Source organism: Centruroides vittatus, unplaced genomic scaffold (genome assembly GCF_030686945.1).
Source record: "Centruroides vittatus isolate TY-2023 unplaced genomic scaffold, ASM3068694v2 contig_717, whole genome shotgun sequence".
NCBI lineage: Eukaryota > Metazoa > Arthropoda > Arachnida > Scorpiones > Buthidae > Centruroides > Centruroides vittatus.
In genome coordinates this window covers 4,417,886-4,440,808 of record NW_027122456.1, presented here as the reverse complement: position 1 = coordinate 4,440,808, position 22,923 = coordinate 4,417,886, and the positions used below count along the sequence as shown (strand labels likewise).

Sequence of the window (22,923 nt, the reverse complement as noted above, 5' to 3'; positions counted from 1 at the left end):
CGGGTGACAAACCGGTCCGAACCGACTCGGATCGCCTTAGTAGAGAAGCTGTCGTGTACGAAGTTTGGATTTTTTCTCTGGTAGAATTTCGCCGAGATGAACGTGGATTCCGAAGCAGATTGGTCGGATATTTTGGACAACAACCAACAAATCGTGCTGAACGACAGGATGATGACGGACGCCGTCCAGTCGCCTCATATTCAGACGGAGCACAGCTACTCGCTGACTCTCAACGAGGAGATGCCCCAATCGCCCTTCGCCATCCAGTCCAGGTTGGAAGAGTACGGAAAAGGTGAGTTCTTCTTCTTCCCCGGCGGTCGGCGGAAAAGGAAGTGCCCGACTGGCGGAAAGCCGTTTTCCTCTCCGTGCGCCGATTCGGTCGCATTCCCGGGGGCCGTTCACCCCGTCTCCGCGGTCGTCACGACGGGCATTCTCCGCCGGAAAAGAGCGCTGCTCTCCCGGAAGTATTCGGTCCGCGTTTGTCTTCCCCGGAAGTAAAAACCCAGGGATGGCTTCCGGAAGGAAATTGAGACCAGACGTCGTACGCGTCGGATGGAATGTTTGTTTCTTCTGTTTACTTCCGCTGGCAGAGCGCGTTTTCGAAACCTAAAGGTGTGTAAACAAGAACTCGGCACAAAATCAAACTTATTTATTTTTACAAAGTGATTATCCCGGATCACAAACTTGACAAAATTAGTTTTTTTTTTCTTTTTTCTGTCTAAATTATGGAATCTGGTCGACAGTCAGTGGCTTTTCCGATTTTAGTCTGTAAAGTGCTCCGAATTAAATTGACAGAGTTTGGATTCGATGCACTGTTTCAGTTTTATTTCATTTTCGACAGACCACCCATTTTCATACACCTGTTTCAGCTGGTACCAGAATCGTTCGGCTGGATACAGCTGAGGAACATTTGTTCTTTTTGTTGACGTAACGGACTCCATACTCTTCTAGCACACAAATTGTGTATGTTGCGTAATGCGCAGCTGCGAGGTCCGGCCAGAAGACGTACAGGCTGACTATCTGGTATTATGATGATCCTATTCTCGAGGAATAGGATCATCATAATACTGTACACTTTTTTAAAATGCGGAGATGCAGAGGCGATAGGGTACTAGCATTTTCTAGCCTTTTTATGACGCCGTAAACCGTTTTTCTTTCATCCCTATATCCACAAAGCTCTTATCTACATTATGAAGCTTTCCCCCTTTCCTCAAGTTTGTAAAATTCGGCAATTATAAAACTTTGCTCATCGTTAAGCTGCTCTACTCTGTTTATGTTTAGAATATTGTTGCCATGACTTGTATTTAAATTTACGAAATCCGAACAACAATCTACTCTAGCTCGTTCTCAAATTTAATTTAAAAAAATACAAAATATCTGTTTAAATTGTGCAGATTTTTACTTTACATACCTATATGCTTTCAGATGGATCGGATTAATCCGTTCGAAAGCATAAGTTTCGAAAACGTAGGCTTATGCCACTCTAACCTGCAACTTAGAGTCTGATGAAGAATTTTATTTCAATTTTTTGCATACTGTTCATTGGATTTCTAACAATGCGGCGATTATACGCTAACTGCGCGCACGACTATTCCACGAATAGATAATAATAAAAGAAATTGAATAGTTCTGCTTAAGTAACAATCAGACTTTATGCTGCTAAAAGATTCGTTTTATTTTTAAATAACAGAAGGAAATTTATTATTTCTACGAGAGAGAGAGAAACACTTTCGCGTTGAGCGATGTCGAGCAGATGGAGGCGATCGGTGCCCTCTTAGAAATACGATAAATTTCGGTATAGAAATCCGTTTTTGAATGTCGCTTTCCGGATTACAGTACTTTTGTTTTTTTAGCAGGTTGTAATCCAAAACTCGTAAATTTTTCACAGATATGGACACCGACTGTTTTCCCTCCGTCACCGACCAATCGGACTTTCCGGACGAAGTGGTAATTAAGAGAGAGCCTCCTTCACCTTCTTCTCCCACTCCTCCTCCTCCTCTTCCTCCCGAAACAAAACCTGTACCGGCAGCTTCCTCATCTACTGAATCGCCGTCCGTCGCCGCCGTCCATCCCAACAGTCTACTAAAGCAGCCTACTATTGTTTTGGCTGGCCGACCCGGATCGGGATCGACTCACAAGCCTAAGGAACCTTGTATGACAGTACCGAAAGTCAGCATCAAGTTGGAACCTTTGGTCGCTGGTAAGATATCGAGTCTGTTTTCGGGGTGGTGCACCTCCTCCCACGATCGATTGTGACGTCATCCTGGACCACTTAACTGGGACAAAAGATAGAGTTACTAGTACTACGCGAAATAGTTTGCCTGGTGACCAAAGGAAAAAATTTTTAAAAATGGGGACGGTCCTATCTATGGGAAAACACTGAAATTGAGAAATATCGATGTTTTCCTTTCGTTTCCTTTCACTTACTAAAGAAGCTTACTTCCTCAAGTTTTAAGTTAATTCGACTAATTTGTTTATTATTCCGTCCCACGCTGCAATTGCGCCATTCGCCGTCAGCTGCCGTTTCTGCTAGGATAGTTGGAGCCGGCTTATCTTTCTCTGTTTGAACATCTGTCGTTCACATTTCGGAATTTTATCCTTGTTTATCGTTCGTCTGTTTCGGTCGCATAATGTTGGATTCGAATGTTTTTAAAAAGCGCTGGAGAGTTTTTCTTCGTCATTACAGATAGGAACGTGCAGTACTTCGAGGAAGTTCCGGTTTTCGTAGGCGTGACGCGCCGATCCGTGACGGATACCCTGCAGTCGGGAAAAATGTGGCGCATTCCGTACCATTCTCGTGAATGTCCTCTTCTGATAATGAAAATTTTAAAACTAAATAAATTTTTTTCGTTAATAAGAATTTTTCTGGTTAGTCGAATTACGACGTTAGCGTATGAATTGCGATGTTATTCGAAATTCTCAGTTTTTTAATTAATTCAACTGCACCACCTCGAGATCCATTCGTTAACTTTTATTATCAATGTTATCGTATTAACTAACGGTATTTTTTCTACTCGTTATTTAGCCACCACATTTGCCTTACCTCCCACGCCACCGTCCAGTAACGGAAGTGATTCGGATGGTAGTCTCTCCCCCGTTCACGCTGGTAGCCATCCACCTTCACCTTCGGCTCCCCCGCCTAACGGATCGACGTCCAACAGGCGGAATCAGTTGCATCCTAAATTCGTGGTCTCTCTGGCTTCTTCGCGGTCTCCAGGTAGGGTGGAGTCCGGTCTCATCAGCAGTCAGCCAGTAAGTTTCTCATTTCAGGTGTATAGCTCGGGTGTATCCACATCCTTCTCTCTAATTTTGTCCAACCTCATCTTTTTAATTTTTTTTCGTCAGAAGGGAGCCACAGGTGTGTTAGTTCTGACAGATGAAGAGAAGAGAACCCTGCTTGCAGAAGGTTATCCTATTCCTCAGCATCTGCCTCTAACTAAAGCGGAAGAGAGGTCGTTGAAGAAAGTTAGGAGAAAAATCAAAAATAAGGTGAATTGAATTTTTATTTATTTTTATTTGACTACCAATACAATGGAAAAGTTGAAAATCATTTAAAATTGAAATATATGAGAATATATATGCATCTTATTTGATAATATATAATGGATTACCATATTTTCTGGCGTATAAGACGACTTTTTAATCCAGGAAAATCTCAAAAGTCGGGTGTTGCCTTATACGCCGGGTGTCATCTTATAGGGTGAGTATATCCCAAACTCTATATTTTAACTGTAAAAGTTGGGGGTCGTCTTATACGCCAGAAAATACGGTATATTTTGAATACTTTTAAGTGAATTTGGTAATTTTTATTTTTATATGTTAACTTTAATCAGAAATGAAATTAGCATTATTGTATTTGTAATAAAGTTAAAATTTTGTTTGTGCAAAGTTACTTTTTGTCTGTTTAATTGGCACAGTTTTGGGCATGATGTCAAATAGCTAATATTCATTTGTTTTATATATATATTTTTTATTTTTGATTATAGTCTGTTATGTTGAAATTTTATATTTTTATTTTTTTATTGGTATTCTATAGTTGAAAATTATTTTAAAATTCTTATGTAAATGAATGAATCTTGTATTATTTGAGAATTTTAAAAGATACTCTTTTTAAATTAAATGTAGTAGATAAACTAAACAGTCAGAAATTTATGGCTATTTTTATTCAATAACTTGCTTTGATCATTAAATAATTTGGCAGTGGAGAGCAATTTTGCATAGATTCATTATGCAAATTAATTTAATTAGTAAAAAGATACAACTTTTGTCCAAAAAAACAAGTTGAAAAATTGGCTCATGACTTATTTTATTATTATTATTAGCTATAGCTGAACAGCTTTTGCATGTATTCATGTTGAATATTTTAATGGTAAATTTTAATTGTAAATGATTTTTAAATTCCTCTTTTTCCCTGATTAATAAAAGTATACATTCTAACTTTTTACTTTTGTTTTTTTAACCAGAATACAATTTAAAAAATTTTTGCTGCTGAATTCAAAATGCACAGCATAACTTAGTTATATTAAATATTTTTTCACTAAATATTCTTTACTGAAATGGAAGGTACTGGTGCTGTGAATACAGTTTATAACATTTAGTGAATTCTGAATGTTTAATTTAATCTAATATTTTGTAAGGTTTTCCAAATAATGGTAATCTATCATCTGTAATTTTAAAATATAAAATTTTGAATAAAGTTAATAACACTGTTGACTGGTCAAGAAGAACTGAAAGTTGTTATAGATTATCAGTTCCTTTATAATTTATGGTGCATGCTGGAAAGAGCAGATCTCTCAGAGTAAAAATAAAATTAAGTAAAAGTAAGACAAATAGTCTATAATAAATTAAAATAATATTCAATGTTGTTTTTTAGGAAATTTTACGTAAAATTTTATATAATGTCATTGCCAGAATTCAAAATTGATAGATCAACAGGTTATCAATAATTAAGAAGTTTCATAATCAAATAAAATTATGACATTTTATTAAGCTGAGATAAAATTACAGATGAAAAATAACAACAAAGGTTTAAACTGAGACAGTACATATAATACATTCTGTGTATACAATACAAATACATTCTGTTTTGATATGTCTCAGACATGCCCTAAATGCCTGTACATTTGGGAACTTAGGGCATGTGCCTCATTTTTCATTTGGGTTTCCCTTTTCCTAATTCTCAAAAAATTCCAAATTTCACTATTACCAAACAACAGAAAAATCATTACTTCTAGCTAATATATCTAGTGTAAAAAACCTAATATTTGTCAGTTGTTCCATGCAACTATATTTATCTAGTTATTTGTTTGTTGTATGTTTACCAAAACCATAGTCTATATTTTCCAAGGCCAGGTTAGCCCCGAATGCAACCATCACTACCTTGTGGGATCACTGATCTGATATTGAATCAGAGTTGAAGTTTCTTGAATAATGTATGATGTTCTTTTTTGTAGCTTATGTTTCCTCTTATCTATAGTCTGAAGATGCTGCTAGTCTCAGAGATTATACACATGTTAAAAATAAGAGCCTGTTTTTCAGAATGCAGAATTCTGCTTAATAAATCAAAATTTTCAGATCTTAAAACAGTTTGATTGTGTTAGAAATCACTGATGTAGTATAGTGTACTTACACTAAACTACATCAATGATCAGTTTTTTGCTTGAACAAAATGACATTTAGTATCTCTGATTTAAATTTTTCTAGAAAGACACTCATCTCATTATAGCAATAAACAATTCAGTTACAATAAGTGAGGCAAGGAATGCTATCTGATGTCTATACGGGGTATACCGACAAACTTTTAGGAGAGATAGATACACCATTTATTCCTGATATATTACATTATTTAATATTTAAGTGAGATTTTTGTATTGATATTTTTTTACAAGAAATTGATTTGAATTTGGGGCTATTCATAAATTATGTAATACAGATATGGATGAGTGTATATGCAGATCATTATTACAGTGCTTTTTAAGAGGGTGGGAGTGTTTACATAAACATTACTTGAGTCTCAACCCTTGGGTAACAGAATCATTCATTTCTGTTTCTGAAGTGTTGCATAGCAAACTTTACTGTTTATGTTACTACTTTGTATGTTATACATGTTATTAATAGTGTAATCTAATGTTCAGTATCATTCTTTATGCCATGTTTTATTAATTAGTACAATTAAGGAATTTGACCAAAGATAACTGTTACATAATTTTGGGGTTGGTATGTACAACAGTGTTGTTGACATTATAGGGGGTGGTACGGTGGTTGAAAAGTATAAAAATAGCATATCCCTATGTAAGATAATGAAATAACTTGATCACTTTGATAGAAGATACCATTATTTCAGGCCTATTTTGTTTTGTTTATTTCTTTCTTTCTTTTAATATTATGCCATAATGTTCTTTCACTAATATTTATTAATTTTATTTATTTTTCAAAATACAAAACAGGTCTAAAGTGATACAAATTAATGTATTCATTTGTGAAACATCTCATTTATTACTTGTTGCCAACTTGTTATGATAATTCCAAAAATGATAGGCAAAATATATTATTTTTTGATCATATTATTCAAATGTGTAAATATGTTGTGTAAACAGTATCAAATATTACTAAAGTTTATTATGAACTTATGAATGTTTGCCTTATTTTTATTTCTTTTTTAAGAACTTTATTTGTTTTAGTTTGTATCATCTATTATGAAATTCTATGCACTAGTGTTTATGAAAAATTTGTTATGAATTTTAGAAATTATTATAAACATTGTTCATAATCATGGATGAAAATGTTTAATGAATAATTTTATATTTATTTATACATTATCATGATATACATTTATATTTATTATTTTATTAAAAATAATAATAATAATAATGCTAAATCTTTATCTTTTCTTGAATGTAATGTCTATTCATAAGTAGCATGTTATATAATTTTTTTTATATAATTTCCAATATTTTTAATTATTTTTATAAACATATCAATAATAAAACTAGCTTAATAGTACATCTTTAAAATGATAACATTATGATTATAATTCTACTGAATGATAGAGAATATCAAAATCTATTATATAACAGGGAGGATATCATTTAATAAATCTATATATATAATTGAGATGGGTTGATAATTATAATGATGATAATAAGCACAGAGCCCAATGGTTAGGAGTCAAAAGTTGAAATTTGGTACACTGTTCAGGTATGTCATGAGAACATACATTAAGAATGGATTTTTCGAAATTCCTCCTTGCGGTGAGAGGGAGAGGATTAAGTCATATCTTGAAGAACTGGTTCTACTGTACTATTTTATATGTGGTTTTTTGTGCTTTTGTCTGTGTTTTAGTAAGATATGTCATGATAATGCACACTAAGAAAGAATTTTCAGAAATTCTACTTCCCAAGGGAAGAGGAGGAAGGAGTTAGTTTTAGTCAGTATAAAGTGTAAATCATAAAGAAGGAAAATAAATAGTGACACATATAGTTACATTTTGGAAATTAATAAATATTTTAATCATTTCCATCTTACGAAAAACAATAAATCCAAAATAAATGAATTTGAACGAATATTTGAATTTGTTTCAAATTCAGAATATTGAATTTGAAATATAATGTTCCAAACAAGTTTTTTTAAATTTAAGAATTTAAAATTAATTATTTTATTCAAGTAAGATAAAAATGTCTCATAAATTTGACCCTAATCCTATAATATAATCGAGAAGAGTTGATAAAAATAATAATAATGAGTTCAGAGTTCAAACGGTTAGAAGTTGAAAGTTTAAATTTGGTACACAGTTTGGGTACATCACGAAAATGCACACTAAAAAGAAATTTTTTGGAACTGGGGAGAGGGAGAAGATTTAAGGATTACCCTGAAGAACTCTGCTTCTACTATACTATTTTAGATGTTGTTTTTTGTGTTTTTGTGGGAAATCAAACATATTTTTAGACCTATCTAAAAATTCTCTAATTAGCCAAGAAGGAGCGATCCTAATTCTTGCACCCAATGAAAGTGGGTAAGATCGGCTATATAACTAAAAAGGTTATCTTACGTAAGAGTTTATCACATCGAATGATCAATATAACATGTTTTAAAAAGTCTTTATTCCTCTACTGTACACAATCAAAAAATTTTTTAAATGTGTTTTAAAACGTTTGGGCATCTGATGTGATAAACTCTTATGTAAGATGATCTTTGTAAATCAAATACTATAATATAATACAGTAGAATGGTTAGAAGTACAGAATAATCTGATAATCTTAATCTTTGCTTTTGTTATTTTTTGCCCAAGCAATGTCGGGCTCATCTGCTAGTATGAATATATTTTAAGGTTATGTAACTATAGCCAAACTCATTCTTAACTCTTCAAAACTGAAATAAATACAACAATCCATCAAAATGAATTTTTAAAAATTGAAACAGTATTATTAAATATAATCAACTTGTTATATTATGATATTCTTTTTTAATTTCTAGTTTGTACTTTTTTTATAGATATATTGATATTTTATCATCTTCAAAAATGATGTTTTATATGCTCTCATCTGAATGTTTTTATAGATTTATCAAAATTTTTAATTAGTTGCTAACTTAATTATAAAAACTGGTGATCTAGTAAATGCTTAAATAAATTACTCTTAACAAATTTCAGATTTTTATGAAAAATTTATTTATGTAAAAATTAATTAACAAATAACAGTTATAATTATTAGTTATTATTATGCTTAGTATTGTTTTTACATCTGAATAAAATTTTGCCCTTTATTATTATGTAGTTAAAAAAATGACAAATATTTTAAAGTAGGAGGAAAAATAAAATTTTAGGACCACATCTGTAAAGCATCTTCATACCAATGATAATAAATAGCATTAAGATGTTAAGAACTGTCATTATATCTAAACATATTTAGTGGATTGCAAAAAAGTTACTAGTAACAAAATAATGATGAGTTAAAGAACAGATGCTAAGTTTTTATATATTAATAAATTCTGATATAATTATTCAGTTTTCAGCACTGTAGAATTCTCTTTTATAGTAGTTTCTAACATTAGTGTTTTGTTTTAACTGATATAAAGCAATTTATCAAAGAGAAAAACTTACAAATCTCTTTAAATAATTAGTCATTAAGTTTGAAATAATTTGGTTAATTAAATTATAATTTAATTTATAGATCTAGAATTTAGATAAATTAAAATTTGATTTTTACACGTTTATTTGAAACAACAGATTTCAGCACAAGAAAGCAGGAGGAAGAAAAAAGAATACATGGATGCATTAGAAAGAAAGCAAGTTATATTTTTATTTTACTATTATGACTATAAAAGTGTCTTATAAGAATGTTAAGATCATGATTCATTTTGCAGAGTTGAAACATTATCCAGGGAAAATGGTGAATTTAAAAAGAGAATTGAAGTTTTAGAGGGCAACAATAAGTAAGATTTGTTTAAATTTTAACCCAATTTTTTATTTTGAGCCAAAATTCTTATATGATCTTGCATATCATATTGATAGATTACATAGTATCATATTAACTGTGATTAAAAATATTAATTATAAGTTTTTCATCAGAATATTATCATTATAAATTAAATATATATATATTTAACTTATATTCAAATGAAAAAGTTATATATATAACATTTGAAGACTTTCTTGAATCTGATCTTGAATGTAATGCTTATTTGTTTTTAAATTTTATCATTTGAAGTCATCATTTATGTAATGAATATTGGAAAAGCAGAGAGATTAAATGTTCACTTAAATAATAGAGTTTTTTATTCATTACCATAAATGCATATTAAATTCTATTAAAAATATTTGTAATAGATTAAATTCTCTTTAATTTTTTTCATTTTTAAGAATCAAATAAAATATATAAAAATTATAGTAGCACAAATGAAATATTGTATATTTTCTATAATTAAGAATTTAAAATTAATATTCAAAGTAAGAAGTAATGATTTTATTTGAGTGAAACTCTAAATTAAAAGATTTTATTATATCAGAAATGACATTAGTTAATAATGATAGAAAATTTTTTTTTCTCTCCATCAAATCAAGTGCTCTCTTCATTAATAACTTATATTTTTGTTTAAAATTTTAAGACATTTTATAGTCATTATTTGTTCATTTTTTCTGATAACTTTTTTTATGTGGAATATTTTGTAAAACTGCAGAGTATCTGTTCAAGATTATTGTAGTGCAGGGATGGCAAACCTTTTAGAGTCTGCGTGCCACATAGTAAGCGTATTAAGCATACTTATGTTTAAAAATGTTTATGCATGCAGAAGTTTCAGACTTGGAGTAAACTATATTTAAATTTGGCCGAATAGCCGAGCGGTCAAAGTGGTATCTTATCGCTCTTGTCGACCCGAGACCAAATCCGGATAGATCGAAAAAACTCCAAAAAATTTTCAGGTGGTGATCCGTTCACCACCCGGCTGTCCCATTGTGGGCTTGCTAGATAAAAAAGAAGCCCTCTTAGTGCCCACAGAGCAAAAAGAGTTTTAAAAAACTATATTTAAATAAAAAAATAATATGCTGTAATTAGAGTAAATATAAAGAAGCTGATTGAAAAAGATGATAAACCAAAATGGTATAATATGTTACATGCTGGATGATTTCTCCGATGTGCCACAGTTTGCCACCTCTGTTGTAGTGTAACAAATTAAGTACATATTTTTGGAGCAGGTTTTTACAGAAGTTGAAAACTTTAATCACAATTTTTTTAGAAGCAGTCATGTGTTAAGGAATTGGAATATCATGATAAAAAGAAATAGAATTCCATAATATAAATGTAAATATATGATACCATCAAAAATGATAGAATGTATATTAACAAAGTTTTCTTCGTATTAAATAATCTCAGGAACTCATAGAATGTCTTTTATTAGAAATATTTCCATCATTTTATTTAAAATAAAATTAGTCATTTATTTAATATATATATAAATAATTTCATTAACTAATTTGAAATATTCTTATGATATAACATATAGTTGTAATATCTGTTGTTTATTTAAATAAAAAAATATATTTAATAGTAATTAAAGTTAATAATTATGGATAAAATTTATGTTTTATGGGGGTTATTTTAATTAAAATACTTATATATTATAATTATTTTTAATGGGAAAGTTTATATAGTTATAAATTTAATAATTTTTATAAAAAAATAATAGTTGTCATAATAATTTTGATTTGTTCATTAATTTAAAAATTTGTATATAATCATTACAAATGAAAATTATTTGAAAAGTATATTATATTGACAATAGATTCTATTCAATTGTTTAACAATACAGTGTATATTAGCTAAGTATAATTTTTTAAATATAAATAAATATTTATTTTGCTTGCAAGATTATGAAATTTTTGAAAAGAAAAAAATAGAGAAATAAACTGTTTTATAATCATATCAAATTCTGCAATATTGTTATAATAGTTTTTGTATTATTTCATGTGTTTATCATACAGAATAAATTAATTTAAGTGAAATTTCTGCTAATATTCTTTTCTTTTAATCATCTTTATGATTTAATTGATAAGCTTTCACACACACGATGATGATGATATTTTATAATTAAAGTAATAAAAATATATTAGATATTAATAAAACTAGATTATTACAATAAACATTGATTATGAACAAAAAAAATTTCCAAAGATTACTTTAATAATTCCTTACGTTCAAAATTAATGTTGTTCTAACTGAAGACTCATTTTTTTCATATATGATATATATTATTTTAAATTGATTTATTTTTCTATAAAATAATATAAATATTAAATTTTCATTTAATATATTGTAATTTCATTGATATAAAAAAAATATATTGAAATATTTAATTGAAAGAAGTGTTTGGTTGACCTCTGTACTATTTTGTTTTATTTAATTCCAACTATTATACGTTTTTATTATTTAACTCATTATCTATTTGAGTGGTGTACCCTTACTGCTCTATTTTTCTATATATAATCTCATACTTTATCTACTCATGCATTATAATATAGAACAATTAACCAAGAACATATTTTGTCTATTTGTAGGTCACTTCTCTGTCAGTTAAAAAATTTACAGACGTTGATTGGAGAATCTTCACAAAAAACTTGCAAGAGTACATCAATTCAATTATCAAATCAGGTATCTATATAATAATAAATTGATTAGATCAAATTCCAAATAGTTATTTTTATTGGCATATACACTTGTCAGAACTAGTTTTGCTTTTTCAAACAAATCAGTAAATACGATTCCAAGAGAAGATTATTCCTGCTTGATGAGATTTTGAGGTCACAAGTTTAGGAATGTGACCCATTTCCAAACTGGACCTTATGTCGTCTCTTGAATATCTTGATTGTGTTAATGTATTTGAATTTTTTTTTTAAATGGATATAACTGTTTTAATATAAAAATGACTTAGAAAAAATAGAAATGTGTTTATTTTAAATGTCACAATGACATATTCAATTGATGATGATTAACAGAAATATTTTGTGTACTGCTTGTGAAATTATTTAGTTAATTTTTTTTAATATGACTATTTAATTAACAATTGTGTGTTTTTATGAAAAAATGAACATTAATTTATAACTATATTTTAATAACAATTAAAATTATTATTATTATTGAAGTTATATGCTGATTAGAATTCAATCGATGAAATTTAAAATACATCATTAATCTAACATCTTCATGTTAAATTGATAATTCATTATAGCTAAATTGTCTTTTGAATGTGATAATATTTATTGCAACCAGAGGCTGTGAAATATCTTCAATGCTATGGAATGAAATATTGCTTTATCAGTAAAAATAATCTTATCATTTTATATGATAAGATTATTTTGAAGGCATTGTATTCTTAGAATATTTTGTTCTATAGAATATCCTATACATAAATTAAGACAGGAAGTTATCTCATAAGATAAATTAAAATAAATATTAAATGAACAATTAGAATAATTTGAAGAAATAAAATTAATATATTACTAAATATTTAATAATATTTATATATATTTGGATTTACTAAAAAATTTAATATCAAATGGAATAATTATTTTTTAGTCACTTGAAATACAAAATCAAATAAAGGAGGAAAGGGACATCTCTTCCTGTTCAGATTTACGAGAAGTAACAAAAAGTAAGTGGGATAATATTTCAATTTTAATTTTTCAAATTATTTTGTTTCGAAAATTTTAAGTTCTGATTTTTAAATGTTAATACATGTTTTATTATATGATAATAAAATGTGAAATAACTTGAAAACATAAAAACTATAAAAAGTGAATGATTTTCATTTTTTTTTCATTAACCTTATTTTTTATTACATTTTATTTGTTTAAGTTCAATGTTTTAATGATAAAAGATGTTTTATGACTATTACATAAACCTTATGATTAAATTTAAATATTTTGAATATGTAAATTTTTTATGGTTATATTTTTTTCATATCTAATAGGTTTCAAATAAAGTTTGTGCAAATATTATTTAGATATTAAAGTAATATTATAGAATAAATAGTTTGGAATTGAATAACTTGAATAAATTTCAAAAAGAAATTGAAATACTGAATAAATAGGAAATGAGTATTTAAAATGTTTAAGTCAATTTCGGATTTATTACCAAAAAAAAAATTGCATATATTTGCTAAGAATATGCATTAAATTTTGATTTCAATGATAGCAATAGTGTTTTAAAATCAAAAATTCTTTGTTTGAAAATTATTACTTTAAGGTTTAAGTTTTGAATCTTTCAAATGTGTATATGTTGACTAAAACAACAATGGATTTAAGAGATTTAGGAAATTATTAAGCTCTTCCAAATCAAGAAAGACAAATAAACATTTTAGGTTGTCATTATCATATTTTATGAGAACATTATTTTCAGATTCTATTTATTTATTTTTTGTCATCTTATAAAATATTTATAAAAAATGATAATACTTCAATATAGATTTAATGTAGATTAATATATATATGTTATTAATGTATGTATATGTACGTTTTAGAGATGTTTAATTTAGTTTGTAAATCTGGCAGAATAGAAACTTCTTTTGTTTTCTGAAAAAGTTCAAAATTCTTAATAAATAAATAAAATACATTAGCTAATTGCTCCATTGTTTCATATCTATTGTCAAATAGAGTTCTTTGAGTTTATCTATATCCATTTTTATATTAGATTGTAAATATCATGCAATTCAATTTTTTTTTTCTTGTTATAATGTATAATTTGAATTTAAGAAATATACGTTAAAATAATTTATAGATATAATTATTTGTAAAACAAACATAAATGAGGCTACGTTTTATAGATAAACTTATAATGATTACCTAAAATGATAAGATCATACCATTCAATCAGGAAGTACTTAAAAGTATCCTAATTGAATGTTTTTCCCCATTTGTTTTAATCTGTATTCTAAAATTATTCAAAGTATCTCCTAAACAAAACTAATTCTTTTATAGCAAATAAATCTTATATTTATATCCTTTAATTTTAACTTTAATATGATTTTAACATTTTAATTTATTTTAGATATTTATAACAGGAACAATATCATTTTTCAATTTTATAAAATATGTAACTGTTGTGTATAAATATTAAAAATAACAGTTCTTAGAAAAAATTTATTTTATATGAATCTGAAGACAGATTATTTTTCATGTTTATATTCTGGGTAATAGTTATGTACAGTATATGCAATATGTTTATGTAATTTATATTATGTATGTATAATATAATTGTAATACAATTTTTATCGGTATCTACAGAATATGAATATAGAATACCTCTATTTTTTAAATAAATATTAACAAGATTACTTCAAAAGTGCTTTACTGGAGAAACCAACAAAATAAGAAGCTCAAAAGTACTTGGCAGAATATTGGACTGATTTATTTTTTTGGTTTCTCCAGTAAAGCAGTTTTTGAGTTAATGAACATAATGGAGATTGATAGTTTATTAACAAGATACAAACACAGTTTATGATTAAGTTCAAAGATCATGTTTTAATTATTTACTTTTCACTTTCTGTCCTATTATATTAATATGTTTTGAAATTAGACTATCTGTATTTTCTTCATTATTATTAATAGTGTTTGATAATATAATGGGAAGCTTAATTGATGCCAGTGCTAAGTATTATACTGGATCAAAGTTTAAACCTGGCTACTTAAACAACTGTTATGCTTATTGCTTATGTTCAATTAATGTACACATTGTGAGTGTGAGTTTTGTGTGTTTTTGTTAATGTTAAAAAGTTTCTGAAAATATAACATATCAGAACTGCTGCATTAACATTTCAAAACTGGATGCTAAAACAGAATACTTATCAATGTTTAGTACAGTAAATAATTGTTATTAAATAATAAATTTAATTAGCAGAATTTATTGAACAACTTCAGGTTCAAAATGCAAACTAAAAAATGAATAGTTATAAAGCAGAACATCATGTGCAATAAGTCAATTGAATGCATATTTATATTTTAATTAATTAATAATTTAATTAATAAAAGATTTAATTAGGATTAGTTAAAAATAAAAACAAAGTTAAAATATATTAATATGAATATAGATCCTAGTGAAATTGTATAGCTGCAGTTACAGTTACTGTCATAGGCAATAGGCTAATTGTATAACAACTTGCATGCTTTAGACAAGCATTCCACATTATGATGTTTGAATCAGTTGTTCATTATATAATTTCATTATTTCTACATGTTTGACAATATTGAGATTGTCAGTGTGTTTAATATGTGCCTGATTCCAAAGAACGAAGTTATGCTAGGCTGCAAAAATGGAGTGGTTGAAAGCCCTTTTTTGCATTATATTTGTTTTCAATTTTTGTTTTGAGCCATCTAGAATTGTATCCAATGTAAACACAGTCACAGTTGAATCATCCATATTTTGTTGGAAACTTTTATATAGACAAGTTGATAAGGCTTATTAGTGTCATATCATCTTTCAATATATGGAATTGTATTTTAATACAATTCCATGTATTGAAAGATGATTTACTTTGTTTGGTTTTTCAGAAAAAATTTTTATTTAATTCCTAAATTCACTGATTAAAGATGGCCAATAAATGTGGTAAAGAAAATGTATTATTTAATTGCACTTAATTACTGGATTAAAGAAACTGTAAATGTTTTTGAAAGTAGCAAAATGAAATGTGTGTGATTTAAATGTTTTTATTAAGATCTAATGTGTGTACACTTTATATGTGATATAACATCTGTGAAAGAGAAGTACAATGCATAATAAATGTCTTGTCCATCTTCTACAAGTGCTTTAAGTTTTTTGGGTGTTTGATATACTTACTGATTTTTTAAATGTAACAGTTTTGTATATTGTATGATGTATGTTGATGAACAAAATCCAGTCACATAATTGTATTTTGTTCATCAATGAATATGTATAATAATTTGTGATAGAATGTTTTATAATTATAATTTTGTTATAGTATATTTCATGCATGTTGTTTTCAAACACTGTCTCTAATGAGTAAATAATTTGTTTGTGCAAACATTTGGTATATTATGTTTCTTATTTGGCTGTCTATAAGTAATCTAAGAGTTTGTATCATGAAGTATATATTGTTGCAATATTTTTGTCATGTGATATTTTCTGTAATAATCAGTTTTAAGATATGATTGTTTTTGGCAATCACAGACCTTTCTCTTCTCAGATACTCTCAGCCAGTAGTTTTGCAAAAATTACAAAGATGTCTATCATGAAGCTCCTGAATCTACAACTGCCTTAAATATATTTTATATATTGTGGTGTATCTGGATTAGTTATATATATATATATATATGTTTAGTAAAGTATTGCTTATGTCTGTGATACAATTACATAATTTTGATATTTCTAATCAAATACCAGGCTGAACTTATCATTACTAAACAATATATCCGGCTTGTTATTTGTTTAATAAAAATATTTAGGCTTGATTTCTTATCTTTGATATTTCTGTTTTTGTGGGAAAACTCTCACCTTTCTGTATTTCTTCTAGAGGAAATATATTATATCAATGAGACTTCATATGTTCTTATAAAAGATCAGTTTTTATTTGGAAAATTTATGTTTTGTTAATTTGTTTATATATTTCTTTTCAGTTGTATTAATTGAGGGATAATTTTGTAATACTATTTGCTTATTAACTAATTATATTTGGATTAATACTGAATATGCAAATATTTTATTTTTGAAATTATCAAGTTCTAATAGATTTTGAAAATGCCATATTTTCAAAAAGTTATTTAATGATGATTGAAGAAACTATGATTGTTATTATTTATCTTGAATTATATAACCTTTAAAGTCTCTTAACTTGTAATGTATTGGTATAACTAATTGCCTTTTATTAATAAATATTTACAATGAAACATAATAAATAAAATTATTTGAAACATAAATGTAGATATGTTTAAAGCATTATTTTTTTTTTCTGCACAGATTTGAAATGTGTTTTTAACTTCAGAAACAATTATTCTCTTTAAACTTTATAAATTGCTGCAAATGGGAAAAGAATCTGATTTATTATTATGAATTTATTTTATTATGTATATAATAAAATGAAATAACTTATGATTTTTTTAATATAATATGTCAAAAAATATGTGGTTTTATGATTTATTAAAAATAAATAATTTTAGTGAAATACAATTATTTGTTGAAACAAAATAGCTTATTAATATTTTTTCTGTAAGCAAAATTTTTGAAAGTATTATTTGAGCATTCTGAGAATAATATAACCATTAACTTACATAAATTCATAAATATTCATATAGTTTTCTACAGTAACTGATTCTTTTATTTGAATATTTGATTGTTCTAAATTAATTATTTTTCTTTTATAAGAATAAAACTTGTTTTTAAAATAATAGATAGATAAAAAATATTGGTAGTTTTACAAACAGAAATAAAGTGTTATTAATCATATTTGCAACATGTAGCTGTATAGCAAAGCAGATTTATGTTATATTAAACTAATTAAAAATTAAATATAGTTAAAATTGCATAACTTGTATATCATTTTCTTAGAAAGTAATGAATTAGTTTATTTCAAGATTACTATCATATTTCATAGATATCTAGAAATTAAACAAACCGGTTTCCAATGTAAAGAATAAAATTAAAACTGGAAAATCTATTGATAATTTACACATTATCATGTTTACTTCCTAGCTGCACTTTAATTAAACAGCCAAACATTTGCAGCCTCATTTATTAATGTATGTTTTCATTGCTCTGATTATTTTTATTGGAGTTTATGTGTTTTCTGCTATGTATATTTCTATAGTTTAATTTTTGATTATATTATAAATATGTATATTGTATATAACATTTCTTTTGGTAATTTGTTTTTTTTTGTTTTTGTGTTCTATCTGCTATTATACAATTTTAAATCTGTAATTTCTAATTAGAATACTTTGCATTTAAACATCAATTACAGAAATGTTCTAATTCAGTCGTTAACTTGGGAAGGCCAAAAACATTTGTCTATTCAATTAAAGTATTGCTAGGAAGTAAGGTATCATTGTGTGAGTTATCTGGCTTCCAATTTAAATATTTTCTTTGGGCTATTCAGGCTATTCATTTTATCAACACAGTGAATAAAATGTCAGTTTTCATATAAGATTGTTATTATTTTTTGTTTATTGTTGTTATATTTTTGCAATATTTAGAATAATGCTCATATTAATATGACACTTTTAATAAGTAAAATTTATAATTTGAAATAATTATTCTTTGAAATCATTTTTATGAATTTAAAGTTCATAAAAAACCAAACAATTTGAATTAAACTAATTCTTCACTTTCTTAGCTTCACATGACTCATATAGTTGTGCTTTCCTCTTCCATTGACATTATTTTTGATTGAATATTATAAAGTGTAGTCTATTTCTGCATCATTTGTATTTAATAGAAACCGAGATTTATTAAAAGTATTATAAAATGTCAGAGTATTATTATTTCTTATATTTAATTTTTTCTTAAGTGAACTTTTACCATAACATATTATTATTGGTTTTTCTTAAATAAACAACATTTATGCTCTATTCTCATACAAAAATTTGTAAATGTTATTCTAATATATTAATAGCTTCTCATTAAATATTTTCTTAAAATATCTAAGGAATGAAAAACAATATTTAGATGAGAAAAAACCATTATCAATGTTATTTGCACTAAAGTTTAACTACAGAAATAAAATATTATTATTTTAAAAAATTTTAGCAGTAGAGAATTTAATTTTATGTTTTATTTTATCATCATTAGTTTTTTCAATTCAGGAACTTGACAGTGACTCAAGGAAACAGGTTAGTAGGCTTCAATGTTAATGAAACCATATTCAACCTGCATACATAGGAAAAACTATATTTCAATTGACATAATTACATAGTTTAAGTGAACTTTATAGTCAAATTATATCGCATTTAATTCAGTAAAATATAAAGTTATAAAAAGTTTGGATAAAGTATTTTTTAACATATGTTAAAAAAAATTTTTAATTTCATTTTACCATTAAAACTGCAATTTGTTAAAATTATTTAGTAATTGAATATGTATAATTTATTATATACAAAAATTATTGAATTAAAATTATATAGCCTATACATATTTAGTTTAACAAAATTTTACTATATATGGTAATTGAATTTACTAGGTTGTACTATCATTCTCCATAGATATTAATATTAAATTACTTGTATTAACACAAAATTTCAAGATTCTTTTGGATAATTCAAACAAAAAAAAAATGTATTAGTATAATAAACATTGTGTATTACATAAATATGAAAAAAATTGGTTTGACAAATGACCTAGATGACCTTGCTAATCACTCCTTTTTATATATCTTTCCCTATTTAATCTGTAGTAGTCTCCTAAAATGTTAATCATCATTATCTAATACCAGTCTAATACCAGTGATGTAGTAATTTTTGTTACATTGTTCATAATTCAAATATTAGATAATGTGAATTTTTTAAATGGTACCATTACATGAATACTTATAGTAGTACCCTTGTAGTACCAACATATAATCACACTACTGTGTATTCTGATTATATGTTGGTACTACAAGGGTACTATTATAATTATATGTACAGTTTAAGCAGGAAAAGAATTTACAAAATGTACATCATAGTACATGATGGAAGTGGGGTTCAGGAATTGTCTATGTGGATTTTTTTAATGGTATTAATGGCATATGAATTTGTATATATATTTTTTAAGTCTACTTACTAGTTATGTGAATAAAGCATTAGTTATAAAATATTTGCAGAACTTTTCTAAGTAATTTCTTCAATTTCAGGGATTCATGAAATACTGTACACATAAGTAAAAAGAACAGTAATAAAGCAAAGAGAACAATTTACCAAAAGTAAATTATTGTACGCTACAGGGAGGGAGGGAGGGAGGGAGGAGGTCAAAAGTTGTTCAAAAACTGTACATATAATTAATGGCCAGTTTTGAGATTTTTTTAATATAAAGTTAATCTATAAAAACATCATTTTATATTTAAAAAAATAGTTATAAAAAATCTTTAGTATTTAATAATAATCTTTAGTTATGAAAAGTATCTTTAGTATAAATAATTTTAAAAATAAGTTATCAAATTTTTAAATCTGATGATTTGTTTTTAAAATTATTTAAAATTTATTATTCTTGATTCATGAAGTCTATTATTTAGAATGATTAAATTGTCTATATGGTCAGCCACATACCATATGCACAATATTATTATAATAATAATTTTATATTTTAAACATAAGCATTTGACTTTATTAAAACAACATAGTTTAAACATATGATATTTTTATAATTTACTTCATTTAAAGCAAGATTCTTTACAATAAAACAAAATATATTTTTCAAAAATATCAGATGTCTTTTGCATATCAGTTTCCTTAATTGTCTTGTTTTCAAATCTTTGGATCCATTAAATTAAACTGTAAATATATGGTATATGTATTGAGCAATACACAATAATAGCATTAAACTTAATAAATATTATATATAATTAGCAAATCATTTGTTGATGATAACAACAATTGATTTTTCAAAAATATTTTTTCAAAATTGAATAATTTTACAAAATTAAATATGTTTTCATTTTAAAAAAATGTTGATTTTTATTTAAAATAATAATAATAATAAATTATGTAAGTTTATCATTGATTCATCCAGTATATAGTAAGTTTACATTAATTTGTTCTAGTTATAAGAAGTAACGTATTAACTCTACTTTGTCATTTTTTTTAGTGACAATAGCTAAATATTTATCCAGTAATAAAATTTTAAAAATTATTTACAGTAGAGTCCTGGAAACTTAATTCTTGATAACTCAACATTCTCTAAAACTTGTTATGTCATCCAAAAAAAAACAATTACATGTAATTTAATTTTATCTCAACTTATTTGATCCTAATGTTATGTTATTATCATTATTCACATGTGACATTCATTAATGGCATCAATTCCATGTGTTAACAAAGAATGTAATTCTTTTTCTAAGATGCCACTGCAATACACCACCAGGCAAATGTAACTAACTTGAAAGTAATCACCAAATAGTCAATAGTTTTTTAAATTAAAATTTAATTAGAAATAGAAATAGTCATTATTGGTATGTAATTAATATGTACATGGATTTACACATACAATACTTTTACAAAAATTTCATTAGTTAGATTAGCATTGTTGCTATCTGTAAAACTCATCATTTTCAGTAACTTTTCACCTTCCCAGTCCTCATTAAGTCAAATTTGCATGACTCTATTGTACTTAGTTTTTTTTTTTATTAATAATTTAGTTTCCAAATATAAGAACAATAAATAAGTATATTTAATATGCTGTTAGAAACAATTAGGTATTGAATTTATATTACTTTATTCTTTTGTTAGTTATTATAAGGTAACCTACTTAGTAAAACTAACTAATTATATAACACCTTAGCTTTAAATTTCAAATAATTTGTTTGGTTATTTTAAGGTAACTGCTTCATGAGTATTTAATATAATCTATTCCAAACATTGCATTAAGAAAATCAGTACATACAAATTAAGAAATATAATTTCATTGTTTTCATGAGATCAAAATAACACTTATTTGTTAAGTGACTTCTGTAAATAAATAAGACAAAAGCATTATTTAATTTTTTAAAAGTTAAATTTTTCTTTTAAAAAGAACAGAATATTATAGTGCAAACTGAAACAAATTGAGAGAGTAGTTTATGCTACTAATAATATACATGATCAATTATAGAATCACCATTATAATTTATTAAGCAGTAAATAAAATTGCAAAGTTAAAATCATATTGTAAGATACTTAGATATCAATAGCATATTTAATTCACCTTAATTAAAATTAAAATGTTTATCATCAAGAATTACTTTCCTTAATTTGTATGTGCTTTTAGAAAGAGTAATTTTAATAAAGATAAATGTTTCTTTATTTTTTAAGAAGAAATATGTATTTTCATATTAATATTTTATACAAAATTTTTCAAATAAACATTATTATAAAACCAAAACTTTTGTAAAGAAATAAACTCAAACTTAAATACACTGTATTTCAAAATTTTCTGAAATAATGAGATAAAGAAAATTAAAGCAGTAATCTTTCATTTAAGAATGCAACATCAGTGACATATAAGATGTCATAAATATTAATAAGTAAATAAATATAAGTTAAAAATTATTTTTATTTTCAAATAAAAATCGCAAAAAAGCAACGCTTTATAAAAATCACTAATTAAAGTTTTATAATGTGAATCTATTCCATTATAGGGCTATTTCAAAATTATTTTGTTTTATGATTTGCTATCATTGTTATGAAAATACAAGTTTAAGGAAATGTAGCTTATAATTCTTAGAAATGTTTATTTCAAAGAATGCTACTAATTAACTATT

The 22,923-nt window shown here is 26.2% G+C and overlaps 1 protein-coding gene across 2 annotated transcripts in view; it reads left to right on the top strand.

The window, feature by feature from the left end:
- LOC136980719 (cyclic AMP-responsive element-binding protein 3-like protein 2) overlaps positions 1-22,923 on the top strand; it is a 34,529-nt gene that overhangs the window by 2,136 nt on the left and 9,470 nt on the right. For both annotated transcript variants that reach the window (XM_067276912.1, XM_067276913.1), the window contains exons 2-9: positions 85-292; positions 1,889-2,200; positions 3,026-3,252; positions 3,346-3,489; positions 9,224-9,282; positions 9,361-9,429; positions 12,047-12,140; positions 13,065-13,140. In XM_067276912.1, coding sequence (XP_067133013.1) covers positions 85-292; positions 1,889-2,200; positions 3,026-3,252; positions 3,346-3,489; positions 9,224-9,282; positions 9,361-9,429; positions 12,047-12,140; positions 13,065-13,140 — 1,189 coding nt within the window. The remainder of the gene's footprint in view (positions 1-84; positions 293-1,888; positions 2,201-3,025; positions 3,253-3,345; positions 3,490-9,223; positions 9,283-9,360; positions 9,430-12,046; positions 12,141-13,064; positions 13,141-22,923) is intronic.